The sequence below is a fragment of the Carassius carassius genome, chromosome 4 (assembly GCF_963082965.1).
Source record: "Carassius carassius chromosome 4, fCarCar2.1, whole genome shotgun sequence".
Taxonomy (NCBI): Eukaryota; Metazoa; Chordata; class Actinopteri; order Cypriniformes; family Cyprinidae; genus Carassius; species Carassius carassius.
Window position 1 is genome coordinate 12,044,241 of NC_081758.1, and position 27,357 is coordinate 12,071,597.

Below are 27,357 nucleotides of genomic sequence, written 5' to 3' on the forward strand. Positions count from 1 at the left end.
GGATGTGTCCTTGAGCCTATAAGGTAACAATAATATAATAAGATAACCTTTTTTAAAATGGTTTTGGCTAAAGGAAAATGTTGGTTTCGTCTATACTGCATTTATACTATATTGATTGGGTTAAATAGAATTGCATTACTAAAAAGAGACTAAAATACAATGACTAAATTTAGATGAAAATAGTCATGGATAATTCTGACTAAAATAAGACTAAAAATGCTCAGACTTTTAGTTTGCTGAAACTTGACTAGACTAAAAAGAGTATGAATGTGACTAAAACTAATAAAAACTAAAATGACAGCTTCACACAAAGACTAGACTAAAACTGAAATTAAAACAGGCCGCTAAAAACAACACTACTTGGGAGATATCATCAGGAAACATGGTGTTTGCTTTCACTGTTATGCTGATGATACTCAGCTCTATATGTGACCTTAGTGAGGGTGAGGGTGCAAAAAAATAAAAATACTGAGAAAATCACCTTTAAAATTGTCCAAAGGAAGTTCTTAGCAATACATATTACTAATCAAAAACAAAATTTTGATATATTTACGGTAGGAAATTTACAAAATATCTTCATGGGACATGATCTTACTCAATATCCTAATGATTTTTGACATAAAAGAAAAATTTATCATTTTGACCCATGGAATGATTTGATTGTCATCAGTTAGGAGCCTAGGTGTGCTATTTGATAGCTGTGTTTCCTTTGAAAACCATGTTTCTAGCATTTGTAAAACATTTGTAAAAAATGTTCCATCTTAAAAACATAAATTACGACCTGTGCTCTGAATGTCAAATGCAGAAACGTTTATTCACACCTTCATGACCTTGAGGTTAGATTATTGTAATGATTTATTGGGTAGTTGCTCTGCATGCTTAATAAACAACCTATAGTGAGTCCAAAATGCCGCATCTGGGGTTCTTACTAGAACCAGGAAGTATGAACATATTAACCCAGTTCTGTCAACTCTGCACTGGCTCCCGAAATGAACATTGTATATATTTTAATACCTTGCTAATAACTAAGCCCTGAATACTTGAGCAAGCTCATATCACATTATCACACATCTGCTGCAATGTCAAAACTCTGGCCATTTGATAATGCCTAGAATATCAAAACCAACTGCGAGCACCAGATCTTTTTCCTATTTAGCCCCAGGCTCTAGAACAATCTACCTAGTGTTGTTCGGGAGGCAGAAACACTCTGTCAGTTTCAATCTAGATTAAAGACTCATGTCATTAACCTGGCATACACATAACACACTATCACATTTCTATAAATCAAATCTATTAAAGGAATTTTAGGCTGCATTGATTAGGTCAACCGGAATCGGGAACACTTCCCTCATAAGAATGGCATCTACGCTAATATTAATCTGTTTCATTCTTATTCTGAGGTCACCATAGCCACCCAGATTCAGTTAGTTTTCACTGAGTTAGTAGTCCCAGACTGTGTGTCAACTAAAGCCAGAGATATTGTAAAAATCATTAAATATTTGCAGTATTAATAGGAATTTGCATTTCCAATTAATGTAGGCCTGTTATTATTATTAGGTTACTTTTATTATTAAATTACAATTCATTTGCCAAGCAATAATTTCATAGAGCATCACCGCATAACTGACGTCCTGTGAGGATAATAAAATATAAGCTTTGCATAATCCTCATTGAAAATGTTTTTAAAAAGGTATTTTTTAAACAGGTTTATTAATTTATACAATGAATTATAGTCCTGTTAATAAAATTGTTTACACTGTAGTCATTAATGAAAATTAATAGCAGCTTTATTTCAAGCACTAACTTTCAAAAAGAACCGGTTTAACGCAAAATTCATTTCTCATTTCTCTTTTTTCCCACTATGCATGGGCCACAAGATAAATATTAAGGAATAATTCAAGACAGTTATATGCTGTTATCAGCGTATGTTGAAGTGGAGTCGTCTCTTGTTGTCTCTGAGAGAATATGCGCCGTTATTGCACCTTATTGTAAGGGCTGCAAATGAAATCTCAGTATATTCTTAGTATACACACATTTATTGAACATCCAACATGTCAGTGAATACTTTGACTACCATAAGCTTATTCTGTAGAAATACAGCAAGGCCATAAATTCTATTAATCTAAGCCTCTTAGAGGTACTGAGGGGAGAGATGATATAATACATTTTTCCCAACTACATGTGTACATATCTACTGACTTTCCCCTATCAGGTCATATGTGTGTTTGCAGATATAGAGTAATGTTATAGAGCAATGGAAGCCATAATAATACTGCTCTGAATTCTGTTCCTGCACCATTATGGCGCTGTGAACTAGATCGCTTTAGGGTCCTTGTCTGTGAACTTAGCCCATGATGACTTGATTGTCTGCTAAATTATTCATATCTGTGTCAATGACAGATATATGAACTCTCCTTTTTCAGATTCTTGTCTTTTTTTTCTTTTTTGTTTAGGTGTAGATGGATGGATGAACCTAACAGAGATTGACCCAGATGAGGAGGTGCAAGGGGAGATTCACCTCCAGATTTCAGTTCAGGGAGATGGAGATATTCCACGAAAACTGTGCTGCCAAGTCCTAGAGGCAAGGTGAGTTACTGTGAGGAGCAGCAAATGATTTGTGACTGAAACTGTTATTTGTATATTTGTGTGCATCCTTAATGATCAGTAAAACCATTTTATTAATTCATGGATGGGAATAGTAAAGAATATAACAGTTCTGGTTCTGATTCCTCTAAACAATTCTGGATCCTTAATGATTACATGAACAATTCTTCTTGAATGATTCTATTAGTTATTTTAGATGTGAGAAAAAATATTTGGAATGCAAACAACTTACTAGTAAATAGGAAGATATCAATTACCAATATTTCTACAGTATTTTTTAATTTTTAATTACTAAAATGAGTAAATTAACATTTACTAATACTTTTTCAAAATCAAAAGTTGTGTCTGTAAATATTACGTACATTTTATTAACTAACATTAACAAAGGTTAATGCTGTAAAAATATATTACTCATAGTTAGTTTATGACTTAATGCTTTAACTCAAGTTAAAAAATAAGCCCTTATTATTAAGTGTCACCATTTAATCTTAAATGACTTTTCAGGCTGCACTAATGCAATGCAAGAATTGACTTTAACTATATATAAAAATTTATAAACAATACAAAAAAAACAACAAAAAAATGTGGTAATATATTTCAAATACTATGCCAACAAAACTTGCACTGTAAAGCCCGTTTCACACAAAGCTTCTGGAAAATACATGGATGATGTGTTCCGTGATTTGTCCTGGGATCATTTGATTTTGGTTCATTTACTGCCAGTGATTTTCTGGAATTTGTGTGTGTGTTCACAAACACGTGACATTATGATGTGACGTAATGTGACGCATACCATTTCACTAAGCTGGTGAACGATCTTGGCTTCAGAGCGGATAGTGAGGAGCTCCCTGATCTCTGCTTAATACCAGTTGAACATATTTTGTCGTTGTGAACATTGATCTGCCTTCAAAACACTCTGTAAAAGAGTCTCACGATAACGTGCATCATCACTACTACACACCCTTTATGGCATTGTTTCTGGCTTTTGTTAACACAGGGCTCGTTCTGGGACTGATCCCAACAATGTTACTAGGTCCCCAACCCAGGATCCATCCCGGGTCATGTTTGCATTCACACAGAAGGCACTCTGGAAAGGAGTTCAGATTAGTTCAGATTCATTCACTGATTCGCTCAGTGCCCATTTCTTCATATTACATAAATATGCCTGCAGGTGGTGAAGAAGAGTGTCTTAAGTGTTAAGTCTTAAGTCAACAAACGTATTTTTTTACGTATTTATTAAACTGATTTGGCTTTATTAAAATGTGTGCCTAATCTACTCATTAAATAAATAAAATAAGTCTAAATAAGTGGTTCAGATGACCAAAGCACAAGGTTTTTAAGTAACATTTTATTTAGGAGAACAATTCATTCACTTAAAAGATTTGTTCAAAAAGAATTATTTGTTTATGAACGTAACATTAGAAAAGCCAATGCAGCGTCTCTCTGGGAGATGCAGTATGCATTCACCTCTCAAGCTCCTTGTTGTTAGATCTTTGGCACAAACAGTGGTTTCTCCCTTGCTCATACACAGATAAGTGTAGTGAGAGTACCCCTGGGAGCTTCAACGGCGATCTTTGATCTTCCTCTTAGAGCAATTTCTCTAAATGAGCTTCACGGATGCATTTGTTTATGTTTACAAAATGCTTTTCCGTCCATGTCCTTGTAATTGCCGTTTGTACAACTCACTCTCTCACAGGCAGGATTGCTGTGCTCATTATTTGGGCCATGCCCATGCTGAAGCAGCTTTTGTTGATGATTTATGTCCTTCTTCTGAGGACATTTCTATCAGCACATAGCGATTGCGGCTCGCGTTATTTCTTTTTTGTCTTTTTTTATATATAAAAAAGACTGTCAGTCACCTCAGCTGCTTCCCATCCTGGCCCTTCTACTTCAGGGTATGAGGCCTCTATAGGAGAGCACTGTAGAAGAGCAAGGTGATGTTGTGGGAGCAGTTGCACCAGATGAATTCCCGCGGATTTCTCATTCCTCAACCGAAAGTGTTCTCCAGTAGATTTTCTGGGTGAATTTGAGAGCCCACCTCAGCACGGGTTTGATCTCTCATTCAGGGCTCATGATGAGGATAAGTTATCTATCAGAGCAATAGAGGGTGGGTCTGACTGATCGGAATCGGGTGACACTTCTGGGTGCTGTGTGCCAGTCATAGCCTTACACGGAAATGGCAGCCGTGCGTACCTGGGCAGCAGAGAGTATCAGGCTTAAGTGTCCCTGTCCTGAGCACTCTCTCTCAGATGGCTAGTTCTTGGAGACTGAGTGTGACACTCTGCTGCGCTTTGCCCCAATTCCTTTCTGCTGTTCTTTGAGTGAAAGTTGAAACCTTTATGGCAAAGGGCTCGATAAAGCCTGATGAAGGGGTTTTACAGTCCCAGCTTCATTTTACCCTTGAAGGGTGGGGGGTTCAGACCAATCTTGGACCTAAAGCTGCTGAACCGATCCCTTCACAAGCTCCCGTTCAGAATTCTATGCTCAAACATGCTAACATGTGTGAGGTACCGAGATGGTTTGCGACAATAGACCGAAGGACACATGCTTTCATCTCTCGATCCTTCCAAAACATAGGCCATTTCTTTGCTTTGCCTTTGAGGTCAGGTCTCTGTGTGCGATTTAGTGAATAGCTCCTCACTAGCAAACATTTTCAGAGCTGCAGGTTGGGCTACACCTGATACATTTGCTAGATTCTACAGTCAGCGAATGGAACCAGCTTCATCCAGAGTTGAGCATAAGCTCTTAAACTCAGGTTGCTGGTAGGGTGTAGAGCTTGCATTTAGCACCTTCACCTCTCTGAGGTGATAAAGTGCGCTTATTTAGTCTAGTTCAGTTCCTTCTTATGAACCCTGGACTACCCTTCTATCACTCAAGCACTTCCTTACATAGCTGAGTTTAGTGGAGGAACTCACTACAAGAAACCATTACGGGTAAGTATCCATTGCGTGAACTCTCATAATGGATTAGTGCTCCATATGTTGTGTCTCACTTTGGCGGCCCCATATGTGTATTTGTCCACTGCTCTGTTCCGAATTGCTTGTTTCTGTGCTTTGTAGTTCTCCTCTTATGCGGAGCCCTCCACAGAAACCTTCCCTATGTAGTACTCCCTTGTAGTGAGGCCATATATTTACATGTTATCTCCCCTTTGGGTAGGATATGGCCTCCATACTGTTCTTTCCCCACTTGGGGAAATTAATACTTTCCCAACGTTACAACCAGGAAAACTTCTCCAAGGTTTTTTTTTCTTTTCTTGATTGAGGAAAGTCAATGGCTAAAGACCATCTCTGCCTTATATGGAGGCTCTCCTGGATGTCACAATGTTGAAGTTACCAGCAGAAAGTGAGCATCTTGGTTACGTATGGTATCCCTCGTTCCCTGATGGAGGGAATGAAGACATTGTGTTCACTTTGCCACAAATTTGAACTGCTTCCGAGTGGATTGAGATACCTCTTGACTCCTCATAACAAAATGAGTGAGCAAATGCCATGGCCTATTTATACCTGGGTGTCTGGGGAATGGCCAGCTATGCAAATTTTGATCACAAATTTCACTGGCCTTTTCTCAATGATGTCAGAGGTGTCTAGGCTCCCAAGTGCAACCCCTAGTATCAGAACTTCAAAACACTGTCTCCATTAACTCTATCAGGAAACAAGGGTATCAAAAGAAGTTTTATTTTTAATGCAGTATTTTTCGTTTTTTATTTGAATAGAGTGTTCCATGTGCATTGGTGGAGGAATGCATGCCAATTAGCATGACTAGAGCCACAGAAACCCTGAATTATAGTGTTAAAGGTATACTGTCTGAATTAAACCATAAAATAAATGGAACAAGATACTCCCGCATTACATAAAATTAACCCTGGGTATACACTTTGATGTTTAAGTAGTATTAGGACAATGTATTTAAAACATTTTGAATTGAAAACAAAAAAACATTTCAGTGTGTGTAATTCAGGACTGCTGGAATGGGAATTCAAAGATTTTATCTTCATAAGCTTCATTTGGATTCACATCTAATAGCTTTAAATACTTTTGGCTATGTTTTTAGAGATCTTGCAAAAAAGGATCGCAATGGGGCTTCTGATCCTTTTGTTAGAGTGAGATACAATGGCAAAATGTATGAGAGCACGGTAAGGACATGCCTCTCTACATTTATGATTTCATTTTACACACAGTTACAACTCTCTGTTTGTTACTGATTACCATGGCCCTGCTTCCTCCAGGTGGTTAAAAAGTCCTGTTACCCACGGTGGAACGAGAGTTTTGAGTTTGAGCTGGACGAGACGCTAGCTGACACTGGATTATTGAGTGTGGAAGTATGGGACTGGGATCTGGTCAGCAGAAACGACTTTCTGGGAAAGGTGACTGAGTCCTTAGAGGATTCCCTCATGTTCTAAAGTTGACCTTTGTATTTGTTCAAAATAATATACAATGCATTTAATTAGTATGAGATTATGTGTTAAAAAAGTGTGTATGTATATTCTGTCATAATTTTTTTCTGGTCATATTGTTCAAAATGTGTATGTTGTACTTGCAGTGGATTACAAAAATATGAACTGTGCATATAGTATCATGACAATAGTCCATAAAGCTCATGCACTATATAAGTTGTCTGAAGCCATACTAGTTTGAAAAGTTTAGAAAATTTAAATTTTAATCATTCATCGCTTTCATCCTCAAAGATCTGAAATCTCATCATGATTAACTGAGAATGAGTAAATAATGAATATATATACAGTACAGACCAAAAGTTTGGACACACCTTCTCATTCAAAGAGTTTTCTTTATTTTCATGACTATGAAAATTGTAGAGACACACTGAAGGCATCAAGGGCTATTTGACCAAGAAGGAGAGTGTTGGGGTGCTGCGCCAGATGACCTGGCCTCCACAGTCACCGGACCTGAACCCAATCGAGATGGTTTAGGGGTGAGCTGGACCTCAGACAGAAGGCAAAAGGGTCAACAAGTGCTAAGCATCTCTCTGGGAACTCCTTCAAGACTGTTGGAAGACCATTTCAGGTGACTACCTCTTGAAGCTCATCAAGAGAATGCCAAGAGTGTGCAAAGCAGTAATCAAAGCAAAAGGTGGCTACTTTGAAGAACCTAGAATATGACATATTTTCAGTTGTTTCACACTTTTTTGTTATGTATATAATTCCCTTGTTAATTCATAGTTTTGATGCCTTCAAGTGTGAATCTACAATTTTCATAGTCATGAAAATAAAGAAAACTCTTTGAATGAGAAGGTGTCCAAACTTTTGGTCTGTACTGTATATACTGTATACATAGGTTGTGGGAACGTTTTTAAATTCATGGTGACAATATTAATTTTTTCTTCCGCATATCATGTTCATGGCTCCATGCAATTAGACCTTTTCTGAAAAAAAAAATGGTTTTGGATCACTTCCATTTGCCCTCTTTTTATTTAGAAAAGCAACTTGAAAAACAAAATAGGTAAACAGTGAAACAATGCAACTATGTTCATTATTCATGCTCCTATATATCTATAGCAAATATGTTTTACTTATAGTCTGTATGGTGCAATTCCTGAATTTACCTAAACAATTGATGAATAGTTACAGTTTCATAACATTGCTTTTGTGGAAAAATTCTATTTGACAGATGTTCACTGTGACATTGTCTTTGTCACCCAATAAGAAGTGTTCCAATCGCTGTGTTTAGCTTCGGTTGCTTTGACAGCCAATTGTCACGTTGATTGATGTTTTCCTTCAGGTCCTGTTCAACATCAACAAGCTTCAGTCTGGCAAGCAAGAGGAGGGCTGGTTTCGCCTGGGGCCTGACAAATCCAAACACAGTGAATATGAGTGAGTGTATTTGGAATTGTGGCAAGCATATACACCTAGCCTAAGCAAACCTTAAACTTTGGCTCAACAAACGCCACATTCACATTCACAGCAGCAGAATATGGTTGTCAGTCCTGTACAGTTACATTCACACACCTACTACAGTTATTATTTCCAGGCATGACAACCACATTCTGTAACCAAACTTACACCCTTAAATTTTCAGAACTCACAACTGCATTCTTGTAAATCCCAAGCTGTGTGAATGGAACAGGACCGGACAACTAGCTGTTTGTCACATCATACAGTGCGAGAGAGACGCTCTGCAGCACAAACGCCTGTCTACCGTGTGTTGAGTTTTTATGTATGGTTTCAGGTGGGGTAACTTACAGTGATGGAGAAATGAGCTGTGTGTCATCTGAAAGTTTTAGATCCAGTCTCCACTGGAGCAGCTACTGTCAGCGCACGACAGAAATGCTCTGCTCTCCACCCAAAAGTAAAAGCTGCTGTCGGTTAAAGGAGTCATACTGTATGATGCAAATTCAAAATGTCCTTTCTCTTTTGGAGTGTTACAAGCTGATCATGCATGATCAGATAAGATCCCTAAAGTTGCGAAAACTTAAGTCTCAAACCCAAAGAGATATTTTTTATAAAGACTTGTCCACACACTCCTAAAATGCCTTGTTTAAACACGCCTCCACGTCTATGTCATTGTGTGGGAAGATTTGCATAACACCACCGAAATTTTCATGCAAAGAAAGAAGGCCAAGGGTCATCACATGTTGTTGCCGCAAGCCCACCAGCTGCTCATTCTACGAAAATAAAGTTTTTTACATTAACATTTATCTGACGCTTTTATCCAAAGCGACTTACAATTGCTATATATGTCAGAGGTCGCATGCCTCTGGAGCACCTAGGGGTTGTGTCTTGCTCAGGGACACATTGGTGTCTCACAGTGGTTTCGAACTCAGGTCTCTCACACCAAAGGCATGTGACTTATCCACTGTAAGTACTACTGTATGTTGCTGTGTGAACGGGGCATGTCAAGACTCACACCTTTAGGTAATTACGGTTGCCAGTCCCAAAAACTGTAATAAATATAAAACCCATTCTAAATGTGATATAAACATGATTTCTAGTTGTGTCCTCTTTTGAAAGGCCAAACTAAGTAGTTTCACTTTCTCAACGAAACATCATCACACACCGCAGCCTTGAGTGAGTGGCCTAGAGTGAGCAAAGGCCAAACAAAGTAGTTTCGCTTTCACAGTGAAACACAGCGTCTATACGAGATGGAGGTGGTGGCATTAATAATACTACAACGAGAGTAAAAGGTACGCCTTCTTTCTTTGCGTGTTAACATTTTGCCGTCATTGTGCTAATTTTCCCACATAGTGACGTAGACATATAGGGGCATGTTAGAACGAGCTGGTTTAGGGTGGTGTGGACGAGTCTTAACTTTGATAAAGATTATCTCTTTTGATATGAGACTTTAGTCTTTGCAACTTTACAGATTTTCTTTATGCACACTGGAGCTTGTAATACTCCAAAGACAAAGGAAAAACTGAAATCACATCTTATAAACCCTTTAATGGTTACCTGTGGCAGAGCACATTAAGCAATTGGCAGAAGGGCAATAAAATATAATGGATAATACAACTATACTTTTGAAAAAGTGCAGCTTTCCTTGGAATTTCTCTGAGCTAACATTGGAAGATTGTTATGCATTCTGCCCTCAGGCTTTTGCAGTGTTACGCTTGTGTGTTCTGGTCCATTTGTTGACAGGAAGAACTAATCCTTACCCTGGTTAAATCCTGGGATTTTTTTTTCTGTTCATTTGCTCTATCTCCCCCTCCACCCATCCTTCCTCTCCACCCATAAGAGATCATTTGGCTACGTGGATTGACAGTGGAGATTATATCTCAAGGAAGAGTGGGATGGAAAGGCTTATGTAAAAACTTCAGTAAGGGGGATTCAGTTGGGTGATGACAAAAGTTATGCCTCATCTGAGAACTTTAGCAAGTATGTGGGTAGATTAAGACAGAGAGTGTTTTTGGGGACGTGGCGAGTCGGTGTGACAGACGTCTGTCCATGTGGGCAAAGGAGTCATTGACATTAAATTGTTCATTTATTAATTCACTTGACACGATTGTGCCAAATAACTTACTGTCTAATTCCTTCTATGAGTCACATATTTCAGGCTCCACATCTACAAGGATTGATTTATGTAGGCAAGGTGTAATATTGTGGAAATGTTAGGGGTAGATGAATGAATGTTTTTGGCATTTGAATATCATATGTACGTAATTTTTCATTTTAATATTCAAAATGTTGGAGCATCCCGTTTTCATATCTATTCTTATTGGCTAAGGGATTGCATTTAGGGAGTGCATAGACTGAATATCCATGATTATCATGTTCCACTGAATATCATGTTCCGCTGACTTGAGATTGACTTGTTTGGGGTCACAGGTTGACTTTATTATCAATAAAGTACCTCAAATGATTTAAGTTTAAAAATAATAAGAATAATTCCAAAATGTAAAATTAAAATTCTATCATCATTTACTCATTCTCATGTTGTTCCAAACCTGTATAAAATATTTCTTTTTTGAAACACAAAAGAAGATTTTTTTTTTTTTGAGAATGTTGGTAGCCAAAACATTTCAGTTCCCATTGATTTCAGTTATATATTTTAACCACACAGTGGAAGTCAATGGGAACCAAAACTGTTTTGTTAACCTCTGTTAACCTCTTTTTCACTTTAAACTCTTATATTTTGATTCTTTGAACTAATATAAACCAGTTTGAAACACTATTAATATAATTGAAACGCTCACCCAAAACTAATGAAAGTAATTGGGCTCTATGTTAACAATCTAAATCTAAAGTGTAAAGCGCACGTCGCAGGTGCACTCAGGGCGTGTCCAAATCCACTTTTGTTATTTTAACGACGGAAAAAACGGTCCTTGCGCCGGGGCACATTTTTGGAATGGGTAGTCCCTGTTCTCTTAGGTAATCTGCGTAAAGTTCAATAAACCAATTAGAGTGTCATCTCCCATTCCCTTTAAGAGCGAGATGTGCTTGCGCCATGGCGGATCGCTATTTACATGGCGGAATTTGTTGGTGGAAAAGCTTCTCAGGTGAAGAAACCGATCTGCTCGTGCACGAAGTTAAAGCGTGTGAGCAGATCATCTATGGCATCCACCATGTTAAAAACATTCAAATGTTTATTTCTTTTAATTTTGATGATTATAACGGAAACTAAGGAAAATCCCAAATTCAATATGTCAGAACATTTGATTATAACTTAAGACCAATATAAAGAAAGGATTTTTTGAAATCTTGGCCAACTAAAAAGTATGAAAATGAAAAGTATGAGCATGTACAGCACTCAATACTTAGTTGGGGCTCCTTTTGCCTGAATTACTGTGGCAATGCGGCGTGGCATGGAGCCGATCAGTCTGTGGCACTACTAAGGTGTTATGAGAGCCCAGGTTGCTCTGATAGTGGCCTTCAGCCCTTCTGCATTGTTGGGTTTGGCATATCGCATCTTCCTCTTCACCATACCCTACAGATTTTCTATGGGGTTAAGGTCAGGCGAGTTTGCTGGCCAATTAAGATCAGGGTCCTTAAACCAGGTACTGGTAGCTTTGGCACTGTGTGCAGGTGCCAAGTCCTGTTGGAAAATGAAATCTGCATCTCCATAAAGTTGGTCAGCTGCAGGAATCATGAAGTGATCTAAAACTTCCTGGTATACGGCTGTGTTGACCTTGGACCTCAGAAAACACAGTGGACCAACACCAGCAGATGACATGGCACCCCAAACCATCACTGACTGTGGAAACTTTACACTGGACCTCAAGCAACGTTGATTGTGTGCCTCTCCTCTCTTCCTCCAGACTCTGGGACCCTGATTTCCAAAGGAAATGCTAAATTTACTTTCATCAGAGAACATAACTTTAGACCACTCAGCAGCAGTTCAGGTTTTTTGTCTTTAGCACAGGTGAGACGCTTCTGACACTGTCTGTTGTTCAAGAGTGGCTTGGACTTGACAAGGAATGCGACAGGTGAAACCCATGTCATGGTTCTTGAAGCACTGACTCCAGCTGCAGTCCACTCTTTGTGAATCTCCCCCACATTTTTGAATGGGTTTTGTTTCACAATCCTCTCCAGGGTGCGGTTATCCCTATTGCATGTACACTTTTTTTCTACCACATCTTTTCCTTCCCTTCGCGGTATTTTGACGTGTCTTGCCGTCCTTGTGTAAGGTGTCAATGGTCGTCTTTTGTACAACTGTCAAGTCAGCAGTCATCCCCATGGTTGTTTAGCCTACAGAACTAGACTGAGAGACCATTTGAAGGCCTTTGCAGGTGTTTTGAGTTAATTAGCTGATTAGAGTGTGGCACCAAGTGTCTTCAATATTGAACCTTTTCACAATATTCAAATTTTCTGAGATACTGAATTTGGGATTTTCCTTAGATGTCAGTTATAATCATCAAAATTAAAAGAAATAAACATTTGAAATATATCAGTCTTTGTGTAATGAATGAATATAATATACAAGTTTTACTTTTTGAATGGAATTAGTGAAATAAACTTTTTGATGATATTCTAATTATATGACCACCACCTGTAATCTGACAATGACCATTTCTTTGCTTTATGCATTTATTAACATTAATTAACAGAAATTAATAATTGATTTTGCTAATGAAACTAAATCTACACAACAGTTTAAAAGTTGGTGCGATTTTTATGTTTTTTAAATACATTTCTTATGCTCGACAAGGCTGCATTTATGTGATCAAAAATGCATTTTAAACAGTTATAATATGAAATACATTTTCAGCATCATTACTCTGCCATTGATAAATTTCAGTTAAGGCTCATCTCAAATGAGCCTAATGTCACATGATCCTTCAGAAATCATTCTAATATGCTCATATGCTGCTCAAGAGACTTTTCTTAATATGATCAGTGTTGGCACGGTCATACTGCTCAATATTTTTAACTTATTTATAATTTTTAACATTATAAATGCATTTTCTTTCACTTTTAACCAATTTAATGCATCTTTGTTAAATAAAAGTATTCATTAAAAAAAAACATACTTAGCACAAATTTGGAATGGTAGTGTATGTCACTTAAAATTTTACATTACCTTAATTTTATATAAAATACGTGAATTTAATATTTTTTATGCATGAATTTAATATCACTTTTTACACACGTAGAAAACATAAGAACATTGAAATTACCATTGCAATTGATTTAACTGCTTTTAAACTTAGTAATATTTTAAATATATTTTATAATATATATAACATTGACAGATTTTGGCTTGTTTTGAAAATGCTGATATACAATCGTCCTTTCCTGCTAAACAGTTTTGACTTTTTTCTGTTCTGACGAAAAAACAAAAAAACAAAAAAAAAAAACAAGATGGGAATAAAAATGTCATAGCCAATCCAATTATTTAACTGTATTTTTTTTTTTTTTTGGTGCCTGCATATAATAACCATATTGTAATATTGTAATGTTGATAATCATCCCTGAGTCATCATGATTTTTATTTTTATTTTTCTACTCTCTCTGATGTCATCCTGACGAAAAGTTTCCCATTAAGCTCTTATAGTCTCTGGCTCCCCTTGGTTTATCTGCTCTCATCTCAGTGAGCAAATCAAGCTGTTGTTGTTTTTGTTTATTTTCTCTTTCTTCTCTTTTTCACTCTTTCACCATTTCTTCCTGATTGGATTTTTGACAGCTCACCATCTGTTGCCTGCTGTTCAGTGACTGGTTCAGACTCGCTACACACACATGAACTCTTCCAAATTCCCACCTCCCTTGAGTATTACCCATCTTTACAGTGAGAGAGCCTGTGGTGTATGGAGTGACTACGTGTGCAAGTTACAAAATATTAATGCTATTTGGAATAACAAAGGTTCTGACAAACAGATCTGACAAATTGTAATATTTTGAAAAAAAAAAGAGGAAATTTGAGATAATCGTAGACAGTCTTGCATTCTTAAACAGTTTGTCAGCCACATATCAGTATGGAGTGTTTTATGAATCGTTGTGGCTAAATTGGTACACAGAGTCTTAAAGCCACAGCAGCAAAAAAACAGCTTGTTTTTGTCTGAGATTGTAAATCTTAGTCAGGGAAGGGCCATTAATGACAGGAATGAAAATGAGGCTGTGAGGAAGTACAACATGTTCAATGGATTACTGTTGTTTAAACTGATGAAACATCTTTCAGTAGAAAATTGCAATCAGAATTTAATCAGAATAGAAAAATTTAATCCAAGATTTTGGATGAGACAAGCAAAATGTTAATTATAAATGCACTTACTGTATATTTTTAATTTATGAATAATATAATAACGTAATATTCACTTTAGGGGTGACCCAGAATAGTTGACGAATCGATGCTTTGATTCGAGGAGCCTGATTCGACTACCAATCTCACAGTCGAATATTCGTGGGGTGTTATTGATTATGGGGGAGCTCAAATGTCTGATTTCACATAGAACTACAGGTTTACTGTAACTTTCCCGACGCTTTTAAGCTGTATTTTAAGATAATACACAGCCTATTATGAATCATAATTTATAATGAAGCTGTAAGAATCTGAAAAGAAAGAAGCTTCAAATTAATATTTTAAAGTGCATGAATAAATCCAACCACCCCTTTAGATTTATGTTTCACTTTCTATCATCCGTCACCGTCTGAGGAGCGTCTTGGCAGCAGGGATTTAAAACTTTACCAAGACTCAAACTGACACAGGCAGAGACAGGATTTTTTCGAACAGGTAGGGTACAAGTGATTTCAAAACATTTCAGCCGGTGTATATATATCGTGGATATATTTTTTACCTGATATAAGATGCATTTGGGACCCCCACCTGCTGTTAGCGTTCCATTGACCCCCATTCATTTTGGCGTCACTTTGACAGCGATTAACTTTACATCTGAGGCGTTTAAAGACTCCATTTGTCCATTAATTATATTTAAAGACACACGAAATTGTATAAAAAAGCCTTGTATCTTACGTTATGGCCCCGTAGAAGCAGCTTTTGTAAAAATAGGCTAACGATTGCGTCATAACCTTCGACTCTCTGTCGCACAGTAGAGAAATTACCATATGGACAGGAGGAGAAGCTCGCAGGTAATCTTTTACTGTCTATGAGGCTATTGGGGGGACGTGGAGGCATAAAGTCAAGGGAGAGGCCCATAGAGAGTCCATAAAAGACACGGGCCAAAATTGTTCAACAGCGTCTGCAAGATTCGGTGGGTGATTCAGATTTCTCTTGGCACAGCGATTAGAAGACTTACAATTGTCAGACAGGTTGCTCACGTGACATCTATGTCATCAAGCTCAGTTTGAGTCTGCGCAGTACACTCGACCCCCAGGAAGTGCGTGCTTCTAATTGTCTCCGTTGAATCCAATGGGGTCGCTGTGTCCATTTCTTTTACTGTCTATGCTGTTAAATACATACTATTATAATGAGAAGACCATTATACTAAAATGCTATGATTTTTTAGAGTTTAGCTGCCATGTTTCAAATGCTTGCCACAATATTGTGTTTTTCAGTTGGTCTGCCACGGTGTCCTCATTTTCTGTTCCATCATGACAGAGCTAGAAAACATAGCCACCCACATTCACAGTAATAACACTTACTGTTCGGCTTTTTTATGTACTACTGATCAAAACAGTGTCCTTAGTGGAGTCATTCTGTGTAATACCGTTTGTCTGTCATGTTGTGTGTTACTTCCTGGAAAGTTTTCACTGTGTTTCTTTCACTATGAGTAAGCCCTCACAGCATGTTTTCTTGAGTGAAACGAAAGGTTAAGGGTAATCAAACATTGAAATCACATTTTAATCCAAAAAGAGAAGAAGCTAGTAATAAAATGTTGTTGCGATTCTCTTATTCTCTCCTAGAGGAACTCTGGGTTCGCTGCGACTGCAGCTACGGCTTCGAGTTGAGGTTGTGTTGCCATCCAGCCATTACAAGCCAGTCACAGAGCTACTCAGCCAGTCGGTCTGCTCTCAGCTCAACGTGAGTCTGATGCCATTTGGACTGAGCCTTATCTCAGGGAATATGCCTGTGCATTATCTCTTAAATTCACATGGCATATTCCTTGTAACAAGATAACAAGGCATAACTTGGTTCTCAAAACTTCTCAAATCATTTACTCACCCTTACAGTATGTTGTTCCAAACTTAAATGGCTTTCTGCTATCTGTGGAACACAAAAATAAATATTCTGTAAAATGTTCTGTCTGCTTGTTTCCATACATTTTGTGTTCCAAAGTCATATGGGTTTTGAACAACTGTAAAGGATTACACCTTTTTCTTTTTTCCCCGGATGAACTATCCCTTTAAAATGTTGCACAGCAAAACAAGCAATAAAGTAAGCATGTTTTCTGTAGTTAATGTTTTAATGTAATGTTTTAGCTCACAGTGTTGCATTGTGTACTATATCAAGTTCATTTTGAGCAAATCCTCATTTGATATTGAAATGACTAATAATTGTAGGGCAGCTGGCCTGATTTCATCATGCTGATTGATGAGACCACTACAGCCGAGAGCAGACAAGAAGTAGCTAATAATCTGGTGAAGCTGTTTTTGGGTCAAGGACTTATCAAGGAGTTCTTGGATGTTATTTTCAAGCTGGAGCTGGAAAAGACTAGTAAGCAAACAAGAAACATATACATGTGAATTACCTGTTTATTTTGGGAACACCCAGAAGCTTTCAACATCTTATGTGCACTGTCATGCTATTAATGTGATGATTTTCTGTTATTCTTCTCTCCTCAGATGAACCCAACACACTGTTCCGCAATAATTCATTAGCATCCAAGTCTATGGAATCATTTTTGAAGGTAAAATACTTATTCTGGGATATTTCATAGTCAAAATATTACAGAAGTTTGTTGAATTTGATATTATCTATGAATTAAAAATCATGGACAGTACTTTTTTTATTGTTGTGGGTTCATTATTATTATAATTAATAATTATTATAATTTTTGTGGTTCAAACTGACACAAATGTCACTATATGGAAAATGATTAATAGTAACCATTGCAAATGTCAAACAGATCAAAACAGTATAATAAAATGAATGACTTTACACACACACACACACACACTTTTTTAATTGTATTAAATATTTTTAATTTCACAAACTGTGAATATACTCTATACTTGTCACACTACGGTGTAGAATGAACACTCTTGAAGACAAAGATGAAGATGAAGGTTAACAATCTTTAATAATCCACACAAGGAAGGATGGAAACACACTTATAATTGACATTTAAGACCCGAGAAACACTAACTAAACAGACAGGAACTTAAATTCACATGCAAATGAAAATAATTAACAAGACACACCTGAACATAATTACATAATCATACATGAGGGAAAACTAGGCCAAGGAACACATGAGGGAAGAAAACAAACTAAAAGTCCATGTGGTGTGACAATACTATAATTACAACTTTTTACATTTTTCAAATGCTATTTCATGCTTTTGGATACATGCTTTCATGAATGTTTAAATGGTGTGCAAATCAGGCCCTGTTATAGTGTGGTCACCCTAACCCAGTAATTTCATGTTAAATTAAACTTAATTTTTGCTGTATTGCATATCTATTCCAGTTTAATCCTCCTGCCGTTTTATTATATTTTATTCCAGAAGATTTCATAATGTGATAATGTACAATATTACACAAAGGCACCTTTGTCTTTGTCACCTTTGCACCTTTGTCTGTCGCGGCAGGTGGCTGGGATGCAATATCTGCACAGACTTCTGGGCCCGATAATAAACCGAATCTTTGAAGAAAAGAAATACGTAGAACTGGACCCAAGTAAAGTAGAACTGAAAGAGGCAGGGTAAGACAATATATATATATATATATATACTGTATATATATACAACCTGCATTTAGCCTTTTAATGGCTTGTAAAAGTCAGTTTCTCTGAATTTTACCTGTGTTTTTTGATATTGTAGGTGTGCAGGCTTGCACCGTCAGCAGACTGAGTCTGATATTATTCAGCAGAGCTCCAGCCTCCTGCAGTCGTACCTGTCTGAGCTGCTCACCTCCGTCCTGCAGTCGGCCTCCTACTGCCCCCTGCTCATCTGCCAGGTTTTCCATCAACTCTATCTCCGAGTGCAGGAACGCTTCCCTGAGCCAGAGTACCGGGTCAGTCACATTAAATCATTTTTACAGTGTTGTTAAGCAATATCACACCAGAAAGAGTGCTGTTTTTACTGAATATCAGCACAATTTCAAATGTAATATTGCTTTTATAAAACAGTTCAATACACAACAAGTTCATATTTAGTTTCTTCAATTTTTAACACAATACTGTCTATTTTTGCTCTATTTCGTCAACAAAAACAGTTCCACACAAAGCCACAGCTGAACTGTTGCATGTTTCCAAGCAGTTTGTTGTGTGTTGTTACTGAATGAATCTGCATTTTTAAACAAATCGGTTGAGTGACTGATTCAATGACTCATCACTTGCAGTCACGTGCTTTGTTCCTGAATGAATCAGCTGCTTTGAACACAAATGAATGATTCAGTCATTCATCAAGACAATGTGGTGCCATCACTTACTGGTGGTTTCAGCTTCATATTAAAAAGTACTTCACTTTTCAATAATTTCATATTTTACTCGAAATTTTATATTTAAAGCATGAATATCATAACATTAATTATGAAACTGTAAAAGCAGTATAATGCATTCGTGCAGTGCAAAGATGGATTTTGTTGTTACTGATTTCATTTGATTGGTAAAAGCCCTATAGTGTAATAATATTGCAATATAATTGATTAATTTGAAAGATTTGACATAAGATCACACATAAATTTAAAAGGTAAATATATATATATAAATCCTAGGGGGCAGATATAACCTTAGAATTCAAATTTGTGGAAAACTATTTAATCACAATACTTTTATAACCAGTTTGTATATTCTTCCTCAGAACGTGAAGTTCATTGCTGTGACCAGCTTCCTGTGTCTGCGCTTCATCTCACCTGCCATCATGTCTCCAAAATTATTTCACCTGCGAGAGAAACATGCTGACGCTCGTACAAGCCGCACACTCCTGCTACTTGCCAAAGTATGATCCATTTTCAAGGAAACCATTCTTGGGAATACTCGTAGTATATTTACATATTACCTTTTTCTAGCATTCATATCACTTTAACATAACACAAATCAAGCTCATATTCTTTCACTTAATGGAGGCTAAGATGTTGCACTCACTGGTACAATAACATCCATTATTTTGGTTACATTATAGTCATGGATTATGACCTCAGGTCATTCAAAGACCTCGTTATATGGTTATTCCCTCTTGTGTCTGTCTCGTGTGTTTCCTCAGGCTGTGCAGACCATTGGGAACATGGACACTCTCGCATGTTGCTCGAAAGAGCCATGGATGGTCTGTTTGCAGCCAGCCATACAGCAAGGCATCACTCAGCTCAAAGACTTCATCACCAAACTGGTCAACTGCCATGAGTCAGAGGGTGAGCTGCTCGAAATTACTTATTAGATGAAAAATTGAGACTCATTCATTCCTGTCAGATTCGATTAATCTTTAGATAATTAAGCTCTGTTGAAGCTGCGGGTTTAATTGTGTAGTTCATCCAAAAATAAACAGACTCCAAAGGGATGGAGAAGATAGCCCAAACCCTGATTTTATACACTTTTCTTGCTCTCTTTCATGTTTGCTTTATTTTTAAAACAGGTCTTGAGCTTCAGACAAGAATGAGCCTCCAGTGTGGCACTATGGAGAAAGAAGGCTTCCTTTTCCTCCACAGGACCAAGGACAAGTGCATGCCCATGACATCACCCTTTAAGAAGTACTATGTCACGCTCAGTAAAGACACTCTGTCGTACTCGCGGACGCAGCACTCTAAAGTGAGTCGCAGTGATGCAGGTTTAAAGCTGCTATTGATTTGGTCTTTTTCCATTAACTCTGTTAACTCAGCAATCAGCAGAACAGAAACATGAACTATATGTACAGCTGTACGGGTTAACATTTGTTTGTGTGTGTGTACATATATAGGCTAAATTAACACGTTATCGCGTTAACTATTTAATTGATTAACACTGACAATTATTTTATCATACGTTATTACACTTTTGTTCATGCAGCAGTATTTTTAAATGAAAAAAAAAAGTGCACAATACACAACTTTTGAATTATTGTCTGCGATTAAGCGCAATTAATCGCATTTCTATGCACAAAACTAATAATGCATTCAAAAGTTTATATTATTATATGTTATATAATTATATAATTAGTTGATCTTGAGTGAACATTACTCTGCAATGCATGTCCTGACTCTTAATGGATGTTTTTATTGTACTTACAAATAACTTGTATTGGCCTGAACCTATAAAACTAAAATAATAATATGATGTAATTGTTACATTTTTTTAAACTATTTATTCTATTATTTTTCTATATTGACGTTGTTATAAGTTTTATTAGTATTTGAATTTGCTTTTATTTTATATTTGAAAACATTTTTAGTAGTTTTGTAGTGTTTCTCATTTTTTTAAATTATTATTTTGTAAATATTTCTATTTCTATTTATTTTAGTTTTCATTTATTTTCCAGTCTATTTATTTGCTTCCCCTCAAACTTATTTGCAAAGGCAACATTTCTCTCTTTCTTTCCGTTTTTCAGTTTTATTTAATATTTATATTTAGTTTACTTCAGCTTTATTTCAGTGTTTCCAATAGTCTGGTAGCTAAAATAACCTTGGTCTAAACATTATGTCAAAATATTTCAAATGAATTCCCTCAAATATTTAGCCTTATTTCCATCAAGATCAACTGTTTTTCAAAAGATGGTTACAGTGCCTGGTTACAGAGTAAGTGCATACTTGAGATAAAATATTTGTTTTTTTTAAAGCGACCAAAAGTGTCTATAGAAACACCCATTTATACGGTATGTAAGATAAATTTAAGTAGACTGTGGTCTCTGAATCTGCAGAAGAGCTCGTTTATTTCGCTGCCAAAGATCCAGGCGGTAGAGAAGGTGGAGGAGAAGTGCTTTGGCAGTGCCAAAGTCATACAGATTATCTCAAGTGAAGACTCTGGCCAGCAGGAGACCCTGTACCTCAACTGCAAAGTTAGTATTGCACCGGATTCACAAATACATCGTGAATGTGGCTATTCATAGGCACTGACTCAGATATCTGTTTGTTGTTGGTGAGCTTATATGAATGGGCTATGAAAAGGGTTATTTGATGTTTCATTGTTTCATCCTCTTTGTCTCTCTGCGTGGCTGTAGAGTGTAAATGAGTTGAATCACTGGCTGTCTGCTTTGAGGAAAGCCTGCAGCCACAACACAAACATAATGAGCTGCTACCATCCTGGCATCTACAAAACAGACAGATGGAGCTGCTGCCATCAGAAGGAGAAATCAGGTACTGCAAATGTTAGATCATCTAACTTTTTTCTCCCCCCCCCCCCCTTTTTCTCGTATGTTCAAGAAGGCTACATTTGTTACAGTGAAAACAGTAATATTGTTAAGTATTAATCATTTAAAATAACTACTGTTTTCTATTTTAATACATTTAATACATAATTTATTCCTGTAATGGCACAGCTGAATTTTCAGCAGCCTGTCACATGATCCTTCAGAAACCATTCTAATATGCTGATTTGCTCCTCAAGAAGGTTTTTTATTATTATTATCAAGGTCGGACACATGTTGTGCTGCATAATATTTTTGTGGAAACAGTGGTACATATTCTAGAAAGAAAGTAGAAATAGTCTTTACAGTTACTTTTGATCAGTTTAATGTGTCCCTGAATGAATGATTTCTTATCCTTTTTTAATCTTTTTGACTAAACTGCATTGAAAACTCTTTGCTGATAGACCCAGGCTGCGATAAAACCAGGCATGGAGTGACTCTGCAGGAGTGGTTCGACCCACTGGACCCAGACCTGGAGGCTCAGCTCATCTACCAACACCTCCGTAGTGTCCAGCATGCTATGCGGTAATGTGCCTTTAACATACTGGAAAGAACTGACATCAAACACACAATTCTATACAATAACAATTCAATTAGAATTAAATTGTATACAACAGTTAAATGCGTTCATACGAAACAGTTTTGTCCTATTTTTGTCTATAATCCATGTCAATTAACTATGAGTCCAGGTCATCTAAATATGATGTTGGTACTTTTTTTGCAGAGATAAATATTATAAGTTGAGAGAGCAGCAGGGGGTTCAGGAGGCAGATTCAGTAAGAGGTACGTTTTAAAGCCAGCTTTCTTTCTGTGTTGTTACCATTAGAAAATACTGAAATAAAATGAAATGCATACATTTTACACTGAAAATTATAAATGGTGTCTTGACAGGTGAAATAAGTTTAAGTTAGAAGTATTAAGATGACTTAAACTAAAACTGACACTAAAAATGACAAAAACACAATAGTTGCGAAATTTAAAATGAAAACTGAACATATAAAAACAAAAGCTTGTTTAAAATATCAATAAATGCTATAATAATATTTAAATGATATATAGTAAAATAACACTGCTTTCTTTTCCCATTTCAATGCATCCTCCATTCCATTTAATGATTAGTATCCATGTTAAAACACAACTCGCATGTATTATTTCCAAGTAACATTTGTTCTACTGATGGCTTTTTGTTCTACAGACCAGAGGAAAGTAGATGGACTATCAAAGCTCTTCAGTATTCTCCAAGACCTACATGACGCACATGCCGCGGTGGAAGAAGAGGAAAGATTGAAGAATAAAAATGTTTTCTTGGAATAACAAGTGTAAACAAAAGGACTTTTGTCTTAAAATGGTTGCATTTCATAATTCACAGTGTTATTCAGTCACCGAGCTCATCCGCAGGCTTCAAACACATAGATGAGAAAAGAAATACTGTACAGTAAGTTTGATTTGTTCTTGTGTTCTTGAACTTTTGAAGCAGTTCTTGGGGCACAGTTGGATAATGTAGAGGGCTGTGATTGCGATCCCTTTATTAAAGGATAGTTGTGGTGTGTTTGCTGTGTGTTTTGTATCAAGGTAAGAACAGTGTTAACTTACTCCAATGATTCAAGTGGGTTGCAAACTCTAAAACCTCTGCAGCTTTTACATGCATTCAAACAAATTTGTTTCAACTGTAATGATTTTCAGCATTAACTTCAACTAATCAGCATTCTTTATTTAATGTGCTTTTGACTTTAAAAAGCACTGTGGATATGCATGTCAACTCTTCCACCGTGTAATCTTCCATTAATTCAGTATTATTAAAATGTTTAAATAGATTTAAGATGTTTGTTTTCATTTGTTTTCTTTAGGCTGATGGCACGAAGACAATTAGTTTATACTTAGATCTGAAACCCATAGAAAGCTGCCTTTCCTGCTGTCTTTTTATGATATAAACTATAAACTGTGTATTTCTGTCATTTTTAAACGTGGACCATTACTTTTTTCCAAAAAAAGTGGTGTTTAGTATTTCTCCACTAGGTTGCGTTGGAGTGTTTTTATTCATAAGCTGAAGTCAGGCTTCATTCACTTTACAGCAGTGCTTGTAAATACAAAACTCTTTAAATTCCAGTTCCAGAAAATGATCAAGAATGTCTCTATTGGATGGTGTGTTAAATTCCTCGGCAGCCATATTTACTTATAACTGAAATTTACTAACTTTTAGTAAATATTACTTGCAATACACAAATATCTTGAGAGCGGCTTGCATTAACGTAAGTGTAAAATTATAAGACGATCATTTCAGACTGTTTTGACTGACGTCATTTACTCGCCCTAATGTTGAAACCTGTTTTATTTTCTTTTTTCAATAGAAAATATATATATTTCCAGAATCTCCATGCTGCAGTTACACACTTCCTAAAGTCATACAGTATGTTCAATATGTTTTGGAAATAATAAATATATATATATATATATATATAAAATTCATTATTCATTCTTACACTTACCTTTAGGGTTTGTTAGGGTACCGGCCCAGTGACAGCTTTGTACCTTTTCATAGCACGTAGGTTTCTTAATATTAGCTTAAGACTGATGGTTTGAGTATTTTATTATATGAGTTTTGATAATTTTGCATTCATAGCTCCTGTTATTAAAGAGTCAGTTAAAGTGGTGGCTTATGTTTACAAGAAAGAATGTGCTTCCTGTTTTCTCCAGTAGTCATCTGAAACATGACTAGCCCTTTCTGTTATTTTCTCTCTCTCTACACTTCACTGTGTTTTCTTTTGAGGGAAACACATTATTGCATTTCACCTCTTCTGTATTATTAAAGACAGGCACTTATTTCACATGCTAAAAGGAGGCACTGGTTGGAGGAGATTTCTTTGGTTCTGTTTTCTATTGTTTATTAAGGATAAGAGAAATTACAGATACTTTGGAAATGGGAAGCTAGCAGCAGCCCAGCTGATGATTTTCACTCCAAGGTTCTGGTTATTATTAGTAGTATGGCAGAATCATAAAATTGAGGTTGTACTTTTCTGACCTTTTCTTACCTATTTCAAACCAGACCTCAGTGTGTATCAGTCTCTCCTCTCTTCCTTCTCTGCAAATGTCTTCACGGCTAAAACATCCTACTACCACAACAAAATTAACAGCTGTTGTGACGCTCGGACACTCTTCAAGACTTTCTCTTCTCTTCTTGATCCACCGCCACCACCTCCTCCATCGACTCTTACAGCGGACGACTTTGCAGTTTTCTTCACAAATAAGACGAGATCCATCAGCGGCCAATTCTCCACACCGCAGACTGAGGACAACTTCACAATGACCGATGCACACTCTTTCTCCTCCTTCTCCCCACTCTCAGAGATGGACGTCTCCGAACTTCTCCTGTCCAATCATCCTACTACTTGTCCACTTGATCCGATCCCCACTCACCTCCTTCAAGCGATCTCTTCTTCAGTCATACCTTTGCTTACTCACGTTATCAACTCCTCTCTTCACTCTGGAACATTTCCCTCAGCATTCAAGCAGGCTCGGGTAAGCCCACTGCTCAAGAAACCATCACTAAATCCAGCGCTTCTTGAAAACTACAGACCGGTATCCCTTCTTCCATTTATTGCAAAGACACTTGAGCGAGCTGTGTTCAACCAGTTTTCTATATTCCTTGTACAGAACAACCTCCTGGACAGCAACCAATCTGGCTTCAAAAGTGGCCACTCAACTGAGACTGCTCTGCTCTCGGTTACTGAAGCCCTGCGACTAGCAAGAGCAGCTTCAAAATCCTCGGTACTCATCTTACTGGACCTTTCTGCTGCTTTTGACACTGTTAATCACCAGATTCTCCTGTCCACCCTCAGAAAGATGGGCATCTCTGGAACAGCACTCCTGTGGGTTAAGTCCTACCTCTCTGACAGATCCTTCAGTGTGTCTTGGAGGGGTGATGTTTCAAAGTCACACCACCTTGCTACTGGGGTTCCTCAAGGCTCAGTACTTGGACCACTTCTCTTCTCCATCTACATGACATCATTAGGATCTGTCATTCAGAAGCATGGCTTTTCTTATCACTGCTACGCTGATGACACCCAACTCTACCTCTCATTCCAACCAGATGACCCGACGGTAGCTGCTCGCATTTCAGCCTGTCTGAGTGACATCTCTAGCTGGATGAATGACCATCACCTTCAGCTTAACCTTACGAAGACAGAACTCCTGGTGATTCCAGCTAACCCATTGCTTCATCACAACTTCTCTATACAGCTGGGCTCATCAACCATTACTCCTTCGAGGACAGCTAGAAACCTAGGAGTTGTGATGGATCATGAGTTAAGCTTCACAGACCACATTGCTACAACTACCCGGTCCTGCAGGTTTGCCTTATACAACATTAGGAAGATTAGACCCTTCCTGTCAGAGCAAGCAACCCAACTTCTTGTCCAAGCTCTTGTTCTCTCCAGACTGGACTATTGTAATGCTCTCCTGGCGGGCCTTCCTGCATGTACTGTCAAGCCTCTGCAATTGATTCAGAATGCAGCAGCGAGGGTTGTCTTCAATGAGCCAAAGAAAGCTCACGTTACTCCGCTCCTCATCAGGTTACACTGGCTACCAGTAGCTGCTCGCATCAAATTCAAGGTACTGATGCTAGCCTACAAGACGACCACTGGCACGGCACCAACTTACCTAAACTCATTGGTTAAATCTTATGTGCCCTCCAGAAGTTTGCGCTCTGCAAGTGATCGACGCCTTGTGGTACCATCCCAAAGAAGTTCAAAATCACTCTCAAGGACCTTTTCCTGGACTGTCCCCAGCTGGTGGAATGACCTCCCAATCTCAATTCGTACAGCTGAGTCTTTACTCATTTTCAAGAAACAGCTAAAGACTCATCTTTTTCGCCTGCACTTAACCAACTAACACTAGCACTTTTCCTTTTCTTGTCTTTTTAATTAAAAAAAAAAAAAAAAAAAAAAAAAAAAAACCCTACCTATGCGTTCTATACTAGACTAACTGAGACTTGTCATGGCACTTGTATACTGTTGTTGTTCTCTTGTTGACCTGACTGCTTCTGTTGTTCTCATTTGTAAGTCGCTTTGGATAAAAGCGTCTGCTAAATGATTAAATGTAAATGTAAATGTAAAAGGATTTTAAGCGTTTTAATTTCCTCATGATCATGAAGTGTGTTCATGCACAAATCAATAAAAAGGCATGAATAGCAAAAGAGCTCTCTTTCTTTCTGTCTGTTATCTTTTTTGCTTTCCCGTGAAGAGGATCTGTGGTCCTCAGGTGAAAACCTTAACAAAGTTAGATTATATTATGACAGTCACACAGGTTATAGACTTTGAAAGCACATTCCACAAATCAGTTACCCATTTATATAATTATTTATATTATTTACTCGATTATTTTGTACACATGGCAAACATGCAATGTTTTAAGGATATCGAATTCTCTTTATTGCATGTTTGC

At 37.2% G+C, this 27,357-nt stretch overlaps 1 protein-coding gene across 1 annotated transcript in view; it reads left to right on the forward strand.

The window, feature by feature from the left end:
- LOC132135162 (ras GTPase-activating protein 4-like) overlaps positions 1–24,035 on the forward strand; it is a 37,156-nt gene extending 13,121 nt beyond the window's left edge. Inside the window, exons 5-21 of the mRNA XM_059547180.1 lie at positions 2,454–2,586; positions 6,655–6,736; positions 6,830–6,967; positions 8,340–8,431; positions 16,349–16,466; positions 16,946–17,099; positions 17,228–17,292; positions 18,196–18,308; positions 18,427–18,619; positions 19,408–19,545; positions 19,810–19,954; positions 20,176–20,348; positions 21,433–21,570; positions 21,733–21,868; positions 22,323–22,443; positions 22,643–22,701; positions 23,114–24,035. Coding sequence (XP_059403163.1) covers positions 2,454–2,586; positions 6,655–6,736; positions 6,830–6,967; positions 8,340–8,431; positions 16,349–16,466; positions 16,946–17,099; positions 17,228–17,292; positions 18,196–18,308; positions 18,427–18,619; positions 19,408–19,545; positions 19,810–19,954; positions 20,176–20,348; positions 21,433–21,570; positions 21,733–21,868; positions 22,323–22,443; positions 22,643–22,701; positions 23,114–23,232 — 2,117 coding nt within the window. The 3' untranslated portion in view covers positions 23,233–24,035. The remainder of the gene's footprint in view (positions 1–2,453; positions 2,587–6,654; positions 6,737–6,829; positions 6,968–8,339; positions 8,432–16,348; positions 16,467–16,945; positions 17,100–17,227; positions 17,293–18,195; positions 18,309–18,426; positions 18,620–19,407; positions 19,546–19,809; positions 19,955–20,175; positions 20,349–21,432; positions 21,571–21,732; positions 21,869–22,322; positions 22,444–22,642; positions 22,702–23,113) is intronic.
- Positions 24,036–27,357: the final 3,322 nt, after the last annotated feature.